Genomic DNA, 18,142 nt, shown 5'->3' on the forward strand with positions numbered 1-18,142 from the left:
TCGAGGCAATTATGGTTTTAGTAGTGAAAGAAAAAGAAAGATAAGGCATGTAATCTGTGTTTCAAAGGCGTGGGTAGTATCGGATAGCTTTTTCCTTGGGCTGATAGAAACATTTCTATGTAAATTAGTGCTAATAAATGTGAGGGAAGTTGGTTATAGCAGAAGCAACTTCAGATAGTAGAGTGATGTAAGGTGAGAATGCAGAGGGAGATATGAGATGGGTACTGCCGGCCAAAGGTGTCGATGTGGATACTGGTTTCAATAGTCGGAATTATAAATTTGGCACTAGTGTGGTGACCCGTGACTGGAAATGACTGGGAGTAGAGGTCGGTGAAACATGTGCTACTAGAGATGAAATCAATCTAATTCCTTTTGAAATCATGTTTTTGCTTGTAATGATGTTGGTGTTTTAGCTCAGGATTGTTGTTTGGGTTTTCATTGTCAAAACTCTCTCTCCCATTAATTTCTTCATGCATCAAAGATTTTGTTTTTTCACAATGCCATTACAACAATTCCAACCAAAGCCCAGCCATTCAAGTAATCAAAAACCCCCATTTTATATGTTTTTAAATAATTTTTTTAGAATTTAAAAAATTTCGGACACTTGTGGTGCAATTTTTCCAAATCATTATTTTTCTTTCAATAAGAAAATAGTTTTTTTTTTTTTAAAAAGAAGAACATAAAAAATAGCGGATACAACAGAGTTTCTTTCTTTCTACAATTATTTATTTTCCTGTTCCAAAACCCTAAATTTCAATTCAACCTGTGCTGTGTTGTAAAACTAGAATGGGTTCAATGTCAAAGCTGAGTAATTTTGCAGTGAAACGCAATTCCCTGTCACAAGCCTTACGGCGTTTCAGCTCAACACCCAGGTTCAATGTCAGTGATGATGATGATGATGAACAGCCACCTCAACCCATTCCAAACAGACCTTTACGAGGCCAACCACCCAAATCTCACTCTCAATCCGATCATGATTTTCTCCACAAATTCAAACTCCGCCCCCACACTCACACTACCACTGCCAACCCTCCGCCTCCTCCTCCTCCTCCTGTTGCTGATAATGATTCCAATTCCCCACCTCCAGAAGCCAATGATATCTTCAAGAAGATGAAAGAAACGGGCCTCATCCCTAATGCCGTCGCCATGCTCGACGGCCTCTGCAAAGATGGCCTTGTCCAAGAAGCCATGAAACTGTTTGCTTTAATGCGTGACAGAGCTACCATTCCTGAGGTGGTTGTTTACACTGCTGTTATTGATGGCTTTTTCAAAGCACATCAACCCCATGACGCCAAACGCATTTTCGCCAAAATGATGGATAATTCTATCGTTCCTAATGCTTTTACTTATACCGTGTTGATTCAAGGTTTGTGCAAATGTAATTTGGTTGATGACGCCGTTCATTTCTGTCTGCGAATGTTGGATGCTGCTCATTCCCCAAATGTTGCTACTTTTGTTGGTTTGGTTGACGCCTTATGTAGAGCAAATGGCGTCCAAGCAGCGCAGGGCGTTGTCCATGATTTGAGGAAAAAAGGGTTCTATGTTAATGATAAAGCTGTGAGAGAATTCTTGGATAAGAATGCTCCTTTATCGTCGGATCTTGCTCAAGCCATATTTGGCAACAAACCTTCACCTACACCTTTTTGAATCTTAGTTGCACATTGTAAGTCTGCTTCACATTCATGCCTCTTGTACTTTGATCTTTATCAATGGAATTGTCTTGCTCGTTTTGTTCTTCGTTTTAAGTACTATTAATTAAGGACTTGCGTAGTTACTTTACGATTTACACAAAGTTCCTTTTCGTAATCTATCTTTGCGCTAAATTGGATTTCTAGGCTTACTATCTTATAGGTATATAGCTGCAGTTGGATTTAAAGTAAAATAATTTGTTTGAGAGGCGCAGCTTAGTGATTGGAGGATCGTAATGAGGTTAAGTAATTAGAATAGAAGGACCGAATACATTAATTACCATCACAAGAAGTTGGTTTCATAGTTACCCGTAGCTGAACAATCTCCGAGTCTTCCTTCCATGTCAAATATTTAGTAGTCAGCGCCATGAAATACTCTAGAAACTGCTACAAGTTGTTGTCTAGTTTTGACCGCTATATTTCTGCAAATTATCTTTTTAACTTTCCTTGAAAATCCAAAACCAATTTTGGTCTAGGCTAGCGACCAGCAAGCGAACTCTAGATAATCCACTTTGATTGTGAACTGGATATAGCTCTCCAGCCTGTCCAGAAAAGAAGACATTAATGGAGAGAGGTTTAAGTTATTTTGTATTGATTAGTGTGAAGGATTGTATGCTAATGAGATAACTATTAGAGAGTTCATTTGAATCGTTCGCAAGCTACATCTGGTTAGAACCTTGTACAAGGCTTTTTGAAGTGATACATCGCCTGTTATGTAATGCTTCAGCGCATCGTAAGTGTTCATAACTTTGGATCCTGTTAGGGGCCATTGCGGCGTCTCTTTATGTTTTACAAGCGACTTCCTTGTAGCACTCAACTAAAACGAGTAGATTTCATATTTACAAAGCAAAATATAGCTAATTAGTGAGTGTGAAATAAATCAATCAAAGTAGAAATAAAGGAGTGCACTAATTTGGAGCTCCATGTGCTAAGTTTTTGGGTGTAGTTTGTGAGATATTTGATTGCAAGGCTTCAACTAAAGCATCAGTAAGCATAGTTGCAGGTGGGTAACTGTAGCCAACTGCAATCACCTCATTATTTTGAAATCAAATTGATTTTGAAGCTATACCACTGTTCTGTTTCAAAAACAAACCAGGCAGCTAGTTTAGTTTCATTTGTTTTTAAGCCAAAATTACTGCCAAACTGGTAATAAATTGTTTTGGCTGGCCGGCTTTGGATAAAGTTTCACTCAATCCGGCCAGTTTAACATGCTACACATATATAATTTTGATAATTATTATAAACATCCTAGCTTTAGGTTATAATTATTGTCTATACAGCCACTTCTAAAAGTGGATTGTTTTACTGTCTTTTAAATTATTTAATTGTTTCTCCCTTCTGTGATGTTATTAAAGAAATAGATTATAAATATAAAATTTTAATTTAGTCTCTTGACTTGCTTTTGGTGTAAACCAGTTTAAAGTTTTCTAGAAATAGAATATGTAATTAGAATTTTCTTTTAATAAACTAACGGATAGTAAATAATTTACATCTTTTACTGAAATCAAATTTAACATCAATAAAAAAGGATGCAAATACTTAAAAAACCCACACCTTGTAACATTTTTTCGTTTATACCCCGACCTAGGAAAAAATTCATTTGTACCCTTTTTTTGATTTTTCGTTTTCAACTGTACCCCAAAATTTAATTTTTTGCCAATTTAATTAATTAAAGGATGCAAATATTAAAACCAATTAAATAGAAGGGTTATATTAAACTTTTTTTCTATTGGTAAATATACAAACAAATCCTTAAACTTTAAAATTATTCAAATTAATCCTAAAAATTAATCGTTTTAAAATTTTTTATTTAAAAAACTTCCGATCCACCATTGCATTCCTTCGAATTACGAATCCACTACCAAAACACGAGAAATATTTTTTTTTTAATTTTTTTCGGAGGAGCTCCTCCTTCACGAGAGGAGGAGCAGCGATATGCTCCTCCACCATGGAGGAGGAGTAGGTCGCTGCTGCTCCTCCTCCATCCTCCTCCATGGAGGAGGAGCAGCGGGCTCCGTCCGGAGGAGGAGCAGTGGGCTCCTCCTTCGGACGGAGAGTCGGATTTTTTTTATTTAGAATTACTCATTTTTACGGTTTTATATTTAATAAATTATTGATAATTAATATAAATTAAATAATAATTAAAAGTTTAATTTTTTGAGAAGAAGGTATTTTTGTACCATTAATAACATTAAAGTTTAATTAGAATATAGGTTAAAAAATGAAGGACTATTTTAAACTTCGTTCTAAATGAAAAATGTTCAATTTAATACTATAGGGTACAGTTGAAAACAAAAAATCAAAAAAATGGTACAAATGATTTTTTTCCAAGGTCGGGGTATAAACGAAAAAATATTACAAGGTGGGGTTTTTTTTAAGTAATTAGGCCATAAAAAAATAGTTTGTCTTAAATATTAGATTAAAGTTTTTTTTGACTTAAATGCACCGAAAATCACCAACTTTTGCGTGTTTTTAATATTTAACATAATCTTTTAATTTTTGCATATTTAACATGAATTTTCAAATTTTTTGTAATTAAGACCAACAGTTGCATTTCCTTTTGGAAAATGGTGCTATTTTATACCCAAACGGTGCTGTTTTACATCCAAAACGGTCTCATGATCTTAATTACAAAATTTTGAAAAGTTTATGTTAAATATTGCCAAAATTAATAAATTATGTTAAATATTAAAGGCTTAATTACTTAAAAAAAAACCCACCTTCTAACATTTTTTCGTTTATACCCTGACGTAGGAAAAAGTTCATTTGTACCCTTTTTTGATTTTTCATTTCCGTCTCTACCCTAAAGAATATTTAAAATGATCCTTTATATTTAGCTTATATTCTAATTAGACATTAGTATTAATAATCATTTATAATGTTTTCATCCTTTAGTTAATTAATTGTCAAAAATTTAAATTTTAGGGTAGAGATGAAAACGAAAAATCAAAAAAAGGGTACAAATGAACTTTTTCCTAAGTGAGGGTATAAATAAAAAAATGTTATAAGGTGAGGGCTTTTTAAGTAATTAGGCCAATATTAAAGGGTTCTTTTCATAAATACCTCACTTTTTGAAAATTTTGAAAAAATACTCTTTTTTAGTAGTTTATTAGTAGATTATAATAATCTACTAATAAACTACCAAAAAGGAGTATTTTTGCAAAATTTTCAAAAAGTTATGTATAGAGGTAATTTTTCCAATATTAAAAACACGTGAAAGTTGGTGGTTTTTGGTGCATTTAAGCCACGTTTTTTTATGAAATAAAAGCATAAAAAAAAATCAGTTAATTAAAGCATAAAAATTTAAAAATATTGGTATAGAATAAATTTGTAATAAATAGGATAATCATAAACAAGATAGAAAACTAATTTAAAAATTAATTTTAATTGTTTTTAAAAATTATCACAGTATTAGTTTGATTGATTTAAAATGAAAAAAAAGATCAATTCACACCCTCAAATTGGCACGAAATATCAAAAAGTCATTTTCGAAACTTTTGGATCAAACAGACCCACAACTATGCACTTTAGCATCAAAAAGGCCCTCTCCCACTCTCAGCACCTCGAGTGAAATACACTCTCCATTTAAAAAATGTAAAAAGGTTTGAAATGATTCCTAATTTTTATTCTATTCTTTCTATTGGTATATAATGATTTTCAAATTTCAATTATAACTTTTATTTTTAAAATTTCAGAAGTCAAATTTACTTTTATAATAAAATTGAAGTATCTTTCTACACCTTTTTTATTATTTAATTTAAATCAATTCATATTAAAAAAACCTTAACCTAACCTAATTTTTATGAACACAGGTTTTTATTTAACCCACCATCGCTGGCTCTTCAATCTTCTTCTTATTTCAACCCCGTCTTCTTTGCCAGCACCGCCGTTCCTCCGAGCAGAAACCAGTGGTCGTCTTCTAGCTGACGTCTATTTCTTTGAATTAGCATCGCTTGTTCGTCTACTGTTCCTCATCGTTAGTTGTCGTTCCTCCTCGCTTCTGGTACTCTTCCCTTTGTTATTTTTCTTTGGAAACGACGGTGGTGATGGTGGTAAGTTGTAGGAGAAGGAAGGCTGGTTCAATTTGTTTGAGTTATGTTTTTAATTTTGTTGATTTTGTTGCTTGTGGTTTGTTGCTCTTAATTTTGAGTTGTTGCTTTTGATTTTTGTTGTTGCTGAGATTCATGGTGACGGAGGTGGCATGGTTGTTGCTGGAATTGACGATGCAGCTGGTGCTGAAACGACGAACGAGTTGCTTGTTGCTATAATTGAAGAACAGAGATATTGACGAGATAAAGAAGGTGATTGGTGTGATGATGACAGTGAACCAATGGAGAAGAAGTTAATTAGATTAGGGTTAATCAGATTTTATTAAGTTTCTTTAAATTCAATTAAGATAAATTAGGGTTAATTAAAATTTTAATTAAGCTTATAATTAGGGTTAATTAGGCTTAATCAGTGTTTGTTTAGGATTAAAATGTGTAATTAGAGATTCCCACTATCTTCTTTGTGTGTTTTTGTGTCAGACGGGTGATTTTGATATTTCGTGCCAAGTTGAGGGGGTTAGTTGATCCTTTATTCGATTTAAAATGGGATTATTTTAAAATACATGCTTTTGAAATTTAGTTACAACAATTTTGTCCTACTTTTGCAATCTTCACTCGGTGCCCTGTTTTTTAAAACTAATTTCAAAAATGACCTAACTAACGGGATGGCAGTTAATGACGTTAGCCATAATTCATCAAAATAGAAAAAATGAAAATGGAAGAACAAATTGCAATTTTGAAAGCTATCAAATTCAATCCCTAATCCAAATCAGATTCAATCCTAAATTCAAATTAAGATTCAAGCCCATGTTGTCGCTGATTCCGTCGTAGTCGACGGTTCTGCTGTCATCTTCCAATGCTGATGTCGATGGCGTCCCTGTTTTCAGCGCTTCTGTTGTAGTTGTCCTTGTAGCCGTCAGTTCTGTTGTCATCTGCCGTTTCTGCTATCGATCACTGTCGACGACCAAAATCAGTGAAATTAATGATGACCATTTCATTAGCAATTGCAGAAATTTGCCAGTATTAATTGGAAAATATGAGGTTATCAACAAATCTATCTGAAGAAGATACATTAGCAGCTGCATAAGTTCGTTCTAAAGTTGTGCAAGCTACTCAAATTTGATTGAAACTAGTTTGGAAATCAATTTTGTTTTGTAAGTTTCGAAACGTTGAGCTGGTTAGAGTAGTTTGTGTGAATAATTTTAATTTAATTTCGATATACTTTCGGTTTAATTTTGTGGTGGTCGGTTTCATCACGTAATGAAAGAAGCATAGTGTAGAGGAGTAAGTCTTTCTTTTGATATGGTAGAGGCTGCTAAGAGTGTATGGATTTGTGAGCTTATCCTTCTTAGATATTTGGCGGTGATTGCGGTGGTTGTGGTGGTTGCTGTTCCGATGGAGGCCGAAGAAAAGAGTAGGCGGTTTTTCTAAATCAGTGTTAAGAAGAATTTGCGTCTTCTACATGCTCTACCTGTTTATTTATGCTTTTTGCTTGTCCTTTTTCAACTATTGCTACTCAACAGATTCTATTCCAGTTCATGGATAAGTAGAATGATCAACCTATGCTAGTTTATACCAAAATTTCTTCATTAGTGTACTTTTGAACATTTAGAATATTGTTATCAAATTGTTAAGGAGCTAAATAGAGTTCGATTGAACAAGTTTTCTTTGCATAATCCTATAGAAGTGCTTCTGTTTCAACTCTCAAGAGGGAGCTCAATCCTGAAGCATTAGCTGCTATTATTGAAGAACTCCGAAAAGAAGCGGAAGCCTCCTCCTCTCCGTCGTCAATCTCTACTCACAACTCTTCAATAAGCGCAGGTTAATATATGTCAATTTTTCTGTTTCTTTTTTTACTGGCTGTATGTATAATGAGTTTGATGCCACCTATGAAAAATGTCATAGGAAATTGGGAATTAGTTTTGGTTTGTTGTATGGAAGGATGTAAAATTGCAAACTTTATGTAAATTGTGTGTAGAGTGCTCAGTGTAAACTCATATATGCATGTGATTTATTGGAGAAGAAAACAAATTGCATTTTATTGTTTGTTTATATGTAATGCTCTCTATCTGTTTGTGTCAATGCCTAAAAGAATTCGTAACATGCTTTATATAATTTGCCTTATTATTAATACCTTACTTGTTAGCAGCATAGCGTTTTCTAACTTGTTTGAATCATGGTACTTTGGTTGTAGTTTAAAATGGTAACTTGTTTGAACCAATGTACCTTGGTTGTAGTTTTCTAACTTGTTTAATTCTTCTCTGCTATATTTGATAACTGCTTGGTTCAAATCCCAAAAAATTTAACCGAAAATAAACCCCAATTTTTTGTCTAATTTTGGTTTAATTTGCTTGTGTTGTTTGTCTATTTTTGGATTTTTAGTTTTCTTTTTAGTATTCTACTTGTTGAATTTGCAAGGCTGTAGGGCTACGTATTGCTGTTTATGGTTAGTAATTAAAGGATATTTATATGGCTGTCTATAGTTGGTATCTCAAAATCTTTTGAATTCTAAAAGTGCTGTTGAGAGTACATCGATAGCTTAGGAAATTATACCAATGTGATCATCGAGAATTAGAAATCTGCTGGTAAAAAGAAGAAAGAAATCAAATTTGCTAATGGCCTTCAACGAGCAGAATGAACTCATGCTAACTTGATTTGATAAACCAAAAATAAACTAAATCGATCCATGTGATTGTAATTGCTTCAATTAGGTGTTATTTTCTCTATTCGATCTACTGCTGCTGGTTCTCTGCTTCCTACAATTGCTGTTTCTTTTTTACGACCTGTTGTGGTTGCTAATCGAGCTGTTTCTGTTGCAAATATCAGATCTGGTGTTGGAAACTTGACAGGGCTGGATGCTTCCTAGAATTTTAGGTCTGCTACTATAGGAGTTGACGGAACAGTTGTTGATTTGAATTTAAATATAATGGTAGATTCAACTAATGCGAAAAATGGGGGTTTTAATCAGGTGTGGAAATCTCATGTGCCCCCCGTATTAAAGTTCTTTCTTTATACTGCTCTGCATAATATTTTGCCTACACTTGATTTCTTGGCTCATCATTTAATTATCATCGTTGATAATTCGGTTTGTTCAATTAATAATCCTTTTTTTACTTATTCAATAATGATTATGGAACTTGTATTATCTGAGCTTAATGCAAAGATCAAGAGGAAAAAAGAGAATGGTTAATTTCAGTTTAGTTTTGGTTTTTTTAAGTGTAATTAGGTGTATTATAAGTGTTTTTTAGATATTTTTAGTGTTTTACTATTATGTATTGCAGGGCTGTAATTTTTGGTTTAATTTCAGTTTACTGAATGTATAAACCGAAAATAAAGTAACTAATATTTTTTTACCAAAAGTAAACTAAAGACTATGTTAATAGATAGCTAATGACCTTTGTTGTAGCTTGCTAATGCTAGTAATGATAAATATTGACCTTTGCTACTTGAAATGACGTTTTATTATTTTGTTTTCATACATGTTAATAACCATTTATTTAGTTTTGTGGGTGTTGACGGTTACAATTTCAACAATACTGATTACATGCTCCATAATTTCATCTTATTTTTGATTAGTTATACTATGTGTTATAACATCCATCTTCTTTTATACCTTTGTCATAACAAAGCATATTGTTGATTTTATAGCTGATATTTTGTTCATTTATTTTTTTTCACATGGAGTTTATGAGTATCAGCTTTGTAGGAATAAAGCATTTCTTGTTTGAGTACAAACACAGTGGATGATGGTTCGATTAGAAATATGATAAATTTTGTATTGTGAATTCATTTGACTATTTTTTTATATTTTCCTGCTACTTCAGCGCCTACTTTTTCATGAGCAACATATATATGGAAAGGAGATATTATACTCGTGATTCAACTAAAAAGATAGTTTGTAATAGCAATTTTGATTTGTATAGCACACTGGCAGCTAATTAGGTAAGCACTGTTTGGTTGTTGTTTTCTTTTAATGTTCTCTTAATGTTATGCACATCTGATATCCCTCGTAGACCTTACTTATGTTAGAAAGCGTACACTGTAGTAACAAATTGATTTGCTTTTAATGTTTTAGGGCATTCAGTCATTTAATTTCTTGTCTTACCTATTGGTATACTATTTACGTTGACAGTCATTTAGAATGCATCAAAGGATATGTTTTCTTTATTAGTTTATATACTAGATGATCAAACCAACATTTGTTTTTGTCTTAGTTTAGGCAACCACAAGGCCAAATGATACTCCACATTAGTAACGCCAGAACTTCAAAGAGGAATTTGAATAGCAGAGCACGAGATGAGTTCAGATGCTGATTCTGCTGCTTCTTAGGTTTATTCTAATGTTACTACTTGGTTGTAATGGATTCAATATCAACTTGAATATATGTTTTTCTTTTATTATAACCATTTTTATTTTCTTGAATTCTTGAAGGATTTTTGTTCTAATCATAAATTTTCTGTTTGGTGTCATTTTCCTGCATTTTCTTGTGTGTTAGACTGAGTGAGTTTGTTTCTTTTTATTTACTAATTAGAAAGCATGACGCATTTGGGCTGTGCTGTCTGAACTTTTTTTTATCAATTGGATTGTTAAGGTTATTTAATTTCAAGTTTTAACAGTTGAAAAGGGTATATGACCTAAAATGTTCCTATAGATACGTTGTGCTAAGAATAAGGGCAATCGTACAAAGCAGAAGAGTGCTCATGCTGCAGGTTCAAAGAGCTTTGTCAGGATACAAGAGGAAGAGGGTAATTTGCACTTCTGGATCTTATATCTGTATTTGGTGTATATTATAACATGCAATTAAAGTCCCTTAAATTTGTATTTTTCATGTGATGATAGCTAGCTAAGAGGCCTAATAGGAAGGAACTTACTAGAGGAGAGCTATATATTCTGACCTGCTCATGCAAGAAGGGATAATCTGTTGATGAAACAAATGCATAATATGATACTCCCTCCGTCCCAATAGAGTTGTCCACTTTACCTTTATCACACAGTTTAAGAAAAGCAATTATTGTTTGTGAGTTTTGTGAATTTTTACTTACTTTTCTTGTCATACCCCTATTTAATATAGGGCCCACTTACAATTTACTTTTAATTTACTCATTAGTGGATTTTAAATAGGGGTAATATAGAAAAATTAAGTGTAAAAGTTAGTTACTTTTTGAAAGTGGACAAGTATTTTGGGACAAAAAAATTTCTCAAAGTGGACAACTCTATTGGGACGGAGGGAGTAGTATGTTTGTGAGCGGAGCGGGGTACGGGGGCTGCTTGCCCAATGCTTATGGATAACTTCTCGATTTCGAAATGGTTTAAAAATGGAGTCGCCACCTAGTTCAACTAGGAAATGCCTTTTAACCGACTAGATAACCTTATTCGCCTCTGGTAAGAATATCGTGTATCAGACCAAAGACTAGGGTTCGTGGACCTCCCCGAGACTCTTGTGCTTGGCTTATCTGTTACCGGCTTTATTTACTGGACATATTCGTATTTATTTCATCTCAACAGTATATGCAGTTCACGGGATATGAAAGCTATAAATAAACATGTATGAAAAGCAGTAAACACGTTTGACGCGCATATGACTCGATCTGGACTGACATTTGAGGCAAGTAGCAGGTACTGTTAAGCATACATCTAACCTTAGAGGTTTCTAGCAAATAATTATAAGTCTGACTGGTCTGGATAATTTACATGCACAATGTTAGTGATATGCACTATGTCAATCATGTTTGACCATGTATTGACTTCATCGTTTTGTTATTATTGATTGGTTGTTATTATCATTTTATATTATGATTAAAATACTTGAATGATTAATTTTTTCTAAGGTAATCAAACATGTGACTTTGTAGAACCCTTAGCTTTAATAAAGAATTATATTCCATCTATTCCTAGTCTTAATAGAACATTGAGACTAGTATAATGTTGACTGATGATTATATTTTACTAATCATGTATATGAGATATTAAGTCAAATCATATGTGCTATTTGAGAATTAAGGCACTGGATGACAACCCACAGGGTCGCACACTAAGAACAGACCCAAAACAGTTATGGGTTGTACAAGCCCAATGGAATTAAGTGATTAATAGATTATTATATATATATATTCGTAATATATATAATAATAAATATATATATATATATATTAACTGAAATTTAAAATATAAGGATAAGTGTTTTCCTTAAGGTATTATCTTTTGAAGATAATACTAATAATAATTAATATATATGTGTAATTATCAAAAAGGAGTTTTTGATATACATAAACTCAAAAGAGTTATCCAAAAACGTAGTGTTTGCATATGATTGCAAAACATGTCTTTGAGTAAACCCTAGATGTCTTATTTTCCTATAAATAGACTATTAAGCCTAGGGTTTTCAATTATGTGTTTTTTTTCTTCAAAATAAACACAAGACACACAATCACTAAATAATTTGAAATTGCTTTGTGAAGCAATAATGTTAGCACACAAGCACTAGTTTTGGCTAAGGTCTGATCGTGTGGATACTCGTAGAGGGCGCGTTCTTTTGGAGGCGTTTCTGATCCGAGGACAGGTATCACCAAAGTGAACCACCTCCTTCCTTCCTACATTGCTGTTGGAATTCGACATACAAGTAAGTATTAATTATGTTATTAATCTATTTATTCGAATTACATGGATCTTGTTTTGGGTTTTTAATAAATTTTTGAAATTTTGCTGCGTTATGAACCTAAAAAACCCAACACAAAGCCTAAACCGGATGTAAACGTTTGATTGATTGATTTTATTAGGTGATCTTGAAAAATCTATAAAACTGTTACTACGTTTTCGTATTAGTCCTAAGATGTCTAAGTGATGTGCTGTAATTGCATTAATGGGCCAATTTTAGGTGATTAGTCCTTTAACCGGCTATTATTTGATTTGGAATGCTTTTGGAAAGCGTAAACAATGCTGGCATGCTCAGGGGCAGCTTGATATACATATAAGGTTAGAAATACTCGTTAACCTCGTTGACTTTGAGTGCCTGGCACTAGCGCGGGTTTTAACCATTGGTCAGTTCAGAATTGATTTTCGGTCATATCACGAGAGTTGTGCGTCTCGTCGATCCGGTTTTACTGGTTTGATTTGGAGTCAATTCCAAGTTTGGGTTAGCATGGAATCGGCTCCAAAAGCTGCTGGTTTGCTTGGCCTCGGGCTTGTGGGCCTAGTTTATACACTATGTTACATATTTAGAATTTTGGGTCTGTTTTACATCAGGTCTGGCCCGTAACATTACAGAATAATAATCTATTCTAAATTATCTACGTCCGGGTTCAAACCGGGCCTGATTCAGAGTTGGATGAGTTCAAAAACACGTTTGGAAGTTTGGATCGAAGTCTGGAAGATCTGGGAGATGTTTATGGAGATGCTGATGAACGAAGAACACGACGCCGGTGTGATTGCCGGCGCCGGAAGTATGCTGTGGTGGCACCGCCACTTTATTTTGGTGTCGCTGCTGGTTCCAGGGGCGGCGGCAGTTCGAGACAATAGTTTCGAGATTTTTGTTTTGCTTCGTTTTCACTCGTTTCAACTCCATTGTTCATGTAAGAGTAGTCAAAACCGCATACAATCGAACAAGAAATTCAAATATGACATTTATAGAGTGTTCAAAGCTGATTTGAAGAAAAAGTTATTGATTGGCAGCAACCATTTTTAGGTCTTTATTCATGACAAAAAAGCTAAAAACACCTAGAGACATGCATTTTAAGGGCTTTAAATCAATTGGGTTACTGGATTTGAGAATAAACATGATTAATTACAACAATTAACATGCCTATCAACAATTGTATGATAATTTGGCAATCAAAATATGAAGTCTAGCATGATAATGATTATGGCATAAATCAACAATAAGCTAAACATACATCCTAATTCACATAATCACATCAATTATGACAATTATGACATACAAATTCATGGAAAATCAAAGGGATTAATTAAGAGGGTCCTCAGAATTACCGGTTTGAGTCCTTGACTTGTTTTCTGGCAAAGTGGATGCGGAATCCAGCTTCGAGTCTGTGCAGGGCTGTGTTCTTGGAGAATCAAAGCGTTCTTACGTGTTTTAAAGACTGGAATTGAGTGATTTGTGTGTGTTGTGCTAGGGGAATTCGGCCAACTTAGGGTTTTTTTCTAGGGGGATCGAATATTTGCTCTATGATTTTTACCTTTCTGGTCCGACCCTTGACTTAGCCGACTTAAAGCTGAATATATTGTGGTTAATTAGGTCTAGGGTTTAGCTAGAGTCTTCTAGGTTTTAAACTGTTTAAGTGATAAGTTTTTAGGTATTAGGATTAGTTAAAAACACTTATTATTTTATTAAATTCGGATTTAAGCTTGATGGCTAAGTAAAATAGTGCTAAAAGTGAATTTTGGTGCCTGAAAGTGTTAAAAAAGGCTACTAATGTCACGACCCAAAATCGAGGGCCGCGACCGGCGCTAGGGAATGGGAATTATAGTTCCGAATCCCGTAGCAAGCCTGAAATTCACTATAAATTTTTCGCAATTATGTTATTATACGGAAGCATTTAATTATGGAAACATTACTAGCCATTTTATAAACACTGACTATGTATATCTAACATTGTTATAATATTCATTTTATATACAACAGCAATTATAAACATTTTCCAACACTATAATATTATCCTAGGTCATGACTGGTCACACAATGTACTACTGCAGCGGTCACGGAAGTCGGACTATATATGGCAAGACAGACTCCCGGCAAAACAATGGACTTCTAGTCACTCCAAGTCTAGGTACCTGAAATGTTTAAAAACCACGGGGTCAGCTTAAGCTGAGTGAGATATACCTTACTAACGGTATTATCACAAAATAACATCGCAAGTGAAAATCATTTATTCAGACAAACATAATATCATTATATTTCAAACAAAGAATTGATCCGATAGAAACCTTAATCTTAAACTCCTAACCTTTCCTAACATGTATCGTATTCATATCAAATCATTGTAATCCAAGTGGTACGGTCCCGAGATAGTTCAACCGAGTTACTCGTTACCACGTGGCATAGTCCCGAGATAGTTCAACCGAGTTACATCATGCCACTGCTTAATCCCAATGTGTGAGTCCCGAGATAGTTCAACCGAGTTACTCACCAGATACGGGTCCCGAGATAGTTCGATCGAGTTACCTCGTATCTGCCAAAATTATAATCCTTCTTTCCGATACCCAAACATATTCCATTTCATAATCATAATTATGATCAACATTTAATGAGCTCATATCAAACATTTCTATATACACGTATCTAGACTCTTATAGACACCGGTGATCACACGACCTATTGACGCCCAATAGGTAGCTTGTTTCTTCGGATCACACACCAATTTCAAACATAGAACAAACAACAACAAAATACTACAATTTGATCCAACACCAAATATATAATTCATACTCCGTGTATCTCACGGTAGAATAACCATTTAGTTCATACAATCTCAAATCACAATAGTTATTATATAATGCGATGTATTTTTATAACTTATAAATAAAATATTTTATAATATACTAATTGCGTAATAATACGCGAGAGTAAAGTATACTCACTCCTTGCTTTCCAATCCAAATCATTTACACGCATTAGTCTTGGCCGAATACTCCTAGGCCAAAACCGTCGATCCCGTCGCCTCTCGGTTTGTCTGTCACAAACGAGGTTCAAAAATGCATTTAAATTAAATTGGCATTATAAAATCAAAACTACTAAAATTAATATCTTAAGTTAAGTTCCCTTAACTTCAACCTATCTATAACGCTCAATTTATCCCTTAGAATCCTCTCAAACGTCCAAATTCACTTCGTCGCGTTTTTACGTCAATTTCGCCTTTTCGTTTTTAAATCTCAAAATGCTTAACCTTAATATATTTTTCCTTAGTATTTTGAGTTTAAAACAGCAAATACAATCCTTCGTGTCCTTACTTTAGGTTCACCCCTTTGACCTTAGTCGAAACGCACTTAATTCGCTAAACGTTATCTATTGATTCTTACTCGGTTTAAACACGATACTAAAGCAACATTTGAAATTCGTTTAGCATAAATATTACACTAAGTCATTAACATTATTATCAACTTAGGACATCCCTATTACACCTTCTACAACCATTTTACTTATTTATTTTGATATCACATTTTTAACATAAGTTTCGTCATTTACGTTCTATGTTTAAAACGTCAATTTTATGGTTATTCTTTTAACGTTTTAATCGATTTAAATCAGCCTATAACTCAATATAATTACCTATATATCAACTTCTAATAATGTCATAATACCTAGCCAATTCCAACTACAAATCATTAACATATTACCCTAAAAATTGCTTTTACGTCAAGTTTGATTCCTAGTTTCGTAACTCCGTTAACTATCGAAACAATTATGCATTCGAACACGAACGGAGGGTGGCATCAGCCCCCTCCCCCTCAACTCAGCCCTCCCCTGTTTTGACAAGGGAGGGGCCGGCCAATGCCCTGGTGCGTCGCACCAGGGCTGCTGCTCACGGCAGCAACTCACCGTGCACGGTGAGAAATCCGGCCACCATGGCTGGAAAACAGCCACCAAACACCCTTTAATCTCACCAAATCATCAACCCAAACACAACTCTCACAACCTCACTCAACCACCCTTAATTTTAGTTTAAACTTAACCAAAATCATGCCAAAACTATTAATTATAAGCTTATAAACATCATTTTCAACCATTATCACCAAAACAGAAAATTACAGCAGCAACCCTAACCTTAAGATGAGATTTATACCTTGATTTATTGGGCTCAATCAGTAGGTATGGTTCTCCTCTTTCCGTTGCCGCAAGAATCGACCAAAACCGAGCTAAAACGGATAAGTTATGGTGAATTAAAGTTTGGTTCCCATATGGAATTGAGATGATGAAGATGGTGAGGGTTTGAGCTGAGAATTGGGGTGTATATTCTGATCTTAATCATGTAATTGACTATATATATATATTTATGGTAAAAATTCACTTCAACCCTTAATGAAGCCACCTCCTCAACATTTAGTCCCAAGCTTTTCTTTTGCTCAATTTAGTCCAAAAATCACTCAATCGTTAAATCTCGATAAATTTCGTATTATTTATGTCCAAATAAATAATACTCTTCCGCCAACTCACTATTTAGACTCCGCTAATCGATTTTGCCAAATTTTGGCTAAAATGATCAATTTTCCAATTTGAGCGAAAACGACGATTTCCGTCACTTTTTCATCCTTATTTTTCTTTTATGAATATTGACATCCAAATTATCAATATTACTTTCTTAATTACCGATTCCCGTCAATAATTTATTTATTTAATATTTTTCGGACAATAAAATTCCATTTTCTAATTTTTCGGGGACTTAATCTTACTTTTAATTCCAACTTTTCCTTCGTCCCGTTTAATTAATTCAGGCATTACAAATATTGAAATTCCTTCTTTAAATTTCAATATCGACCTATCCTCGTTCTTAATTACTTAATTCCTTCGCTAACTCCTTTTTCTAGTCGCTCTGACTATTAATTTAAATTGCGTTGCTCACTTCGGCAACGTCAAACGTACGGGTTATTACATTCTTCCCCCCTTATAAAAATTCGTCCTCGAATTTTTTTCCAATACTTTAAGTACCTTCTTAGGTAAACTTCCTACTATTTTCTTATACGTTTTTCTTCGTGATTTCTGTCACGCGTAGACTTGTCGCTCCTCCGCGGTACTTCAGTCGTCATATTTCTTTTGTATCGTACTTGATACAACTTTTAAACGTCCTCATATTGTCCTTTATTTATTAATCAAAATCTTAATTTGATTAATTTAAAACAATTTAATTGAATAACTTAATGTCTTAAGTTATTTTTAACTTATCCAAAATTGCTCTTCTGGTCAACTTTGACCCTTAAAATTGCTTTTGTCGAGTAGCTCGTTTGTTAAACAAAGTTGACAGTCTTATAGTCCTCAATGCCATCTTCAACTTTCATTTGAACATCGAGTACAAAATAATCCTCTTATATTTTCACTTTAATCTTCATGTAATGTATCTTTCTGATAGCCTATTGTCCCACATTTTACTCCCTTTCTTCGTTTACTCTAATCGAGTATTAAGCGTTAAACGCGCGTATTATCCAATTCTTCTCAATACTACTCGTGTCACGCATTCTTTTCGGGTTTTTACGTTTTATTCTTTTCATTTTACGCTTCTTACTTTCTCTCCGTCTTACCCTTTTGTAAGTATAATCATAAGTATCTCATCGACACCTCTTATTACTTATCTCGATCGATTCCATAACGTTTTATTATTATTTAGGCTCAATTCTTTTGTTGGGGTACATTTTATCACATATGTTCATATTTTTATTATTGTCGCAGGGCTTTACATCGGA

At 33.8% G+C, this 18,142-nt stretch overlaps 1 protein-coding gene and 2 long non-coding RNA genes across 7 annotated transcripts; 2 read left to right on the forward strand and 1 right to left on the reverse strand.

Annotated features, from left to right (window-relative positions):
• Positions 1-662: 662 nt before the first annotated feature.
• LOC126679141 (pentatricopeptide repeat-containing protein At4g38150) lies at positions 663-1,738 on the forward strand. The gene has a single exon (XM_050374081.2). It carries the CDS (start codon positions 787-789, stop codon positions 1,645-1,647), a length of 861 nt encoding a protein of 286 aa, XP_050230038.1. The 5' UTR covers positions 663-786; the 3' UTR covers positions 1,648-1,738.
• A 3,758-nt stretch (positions 1,739-5,496) lies between these two features.
• Positions 5,497-10,156, forward strand: LOC130015375 (uncharacterized). Of its 5 annotated transcripts, none has more exons than XR_008790529.1 (4): positions 5,497-7,555; positions 8,561-8,702; positions 9,559-9,676; positions 9,954-10,156. It is a non-coding gene; the product is annotated as an uncharacterized LOC130015375 (long non-coding RNA). The 5 variants fall into 5 exon arrangements; XR_008790531.1 differs by having other exon boundaries at positions 5,497-6,888; positions 7,419-7,555; positions 9,559-10,156; XR_008790532.1 differs by having other exon boundaries at positions 5,498-5,989; positions 7,419-7,555; positions 9,559-10,156.
• A 4,126-nt stretch (positions 10,157-14,282) lies between these two features.
• On the reverse strand, positions 14,283-16,677 carry LOC126678834 (uncharacterized). The gene is made up of 3 exons (XR_007640742.2): positions 16,531-16,677; positions 15,329-15,420; positions 14,283-14,521 (listed from the first exon to the last, which is right to left on the reverse strand). It is a non-coding gene; the product is annotated as an uncharacterized LOC126678834 (long non-coding RNA).
• Positions 16,678-18,142: the final 1,465 nt, after the last annotated feature.

This window comes from Mercurialis annua, linkage group LG4 (assembly GCF_937616625.2).
Source record: "Mercurialis annua linkage group LG4, ddMerAnnu1.2, whole genome shotgun sequence".
Taxonomy (NCBI): Eukaryota; Viridiplantae; Streptophyta; class Magnoliopsida; order Malpighiales; family Euphorbiaceae; genus Mercurialis; species Mercurialis annua.

Coding starts and splice junctions, on each gene's coding strand:
- LOC126679141 (XM_050374081.2), top strand. CDS start 787: ATGGGTTCAATGTCAAAGCTGAGTAATTTTGCAGTGAAACGCAATTCC.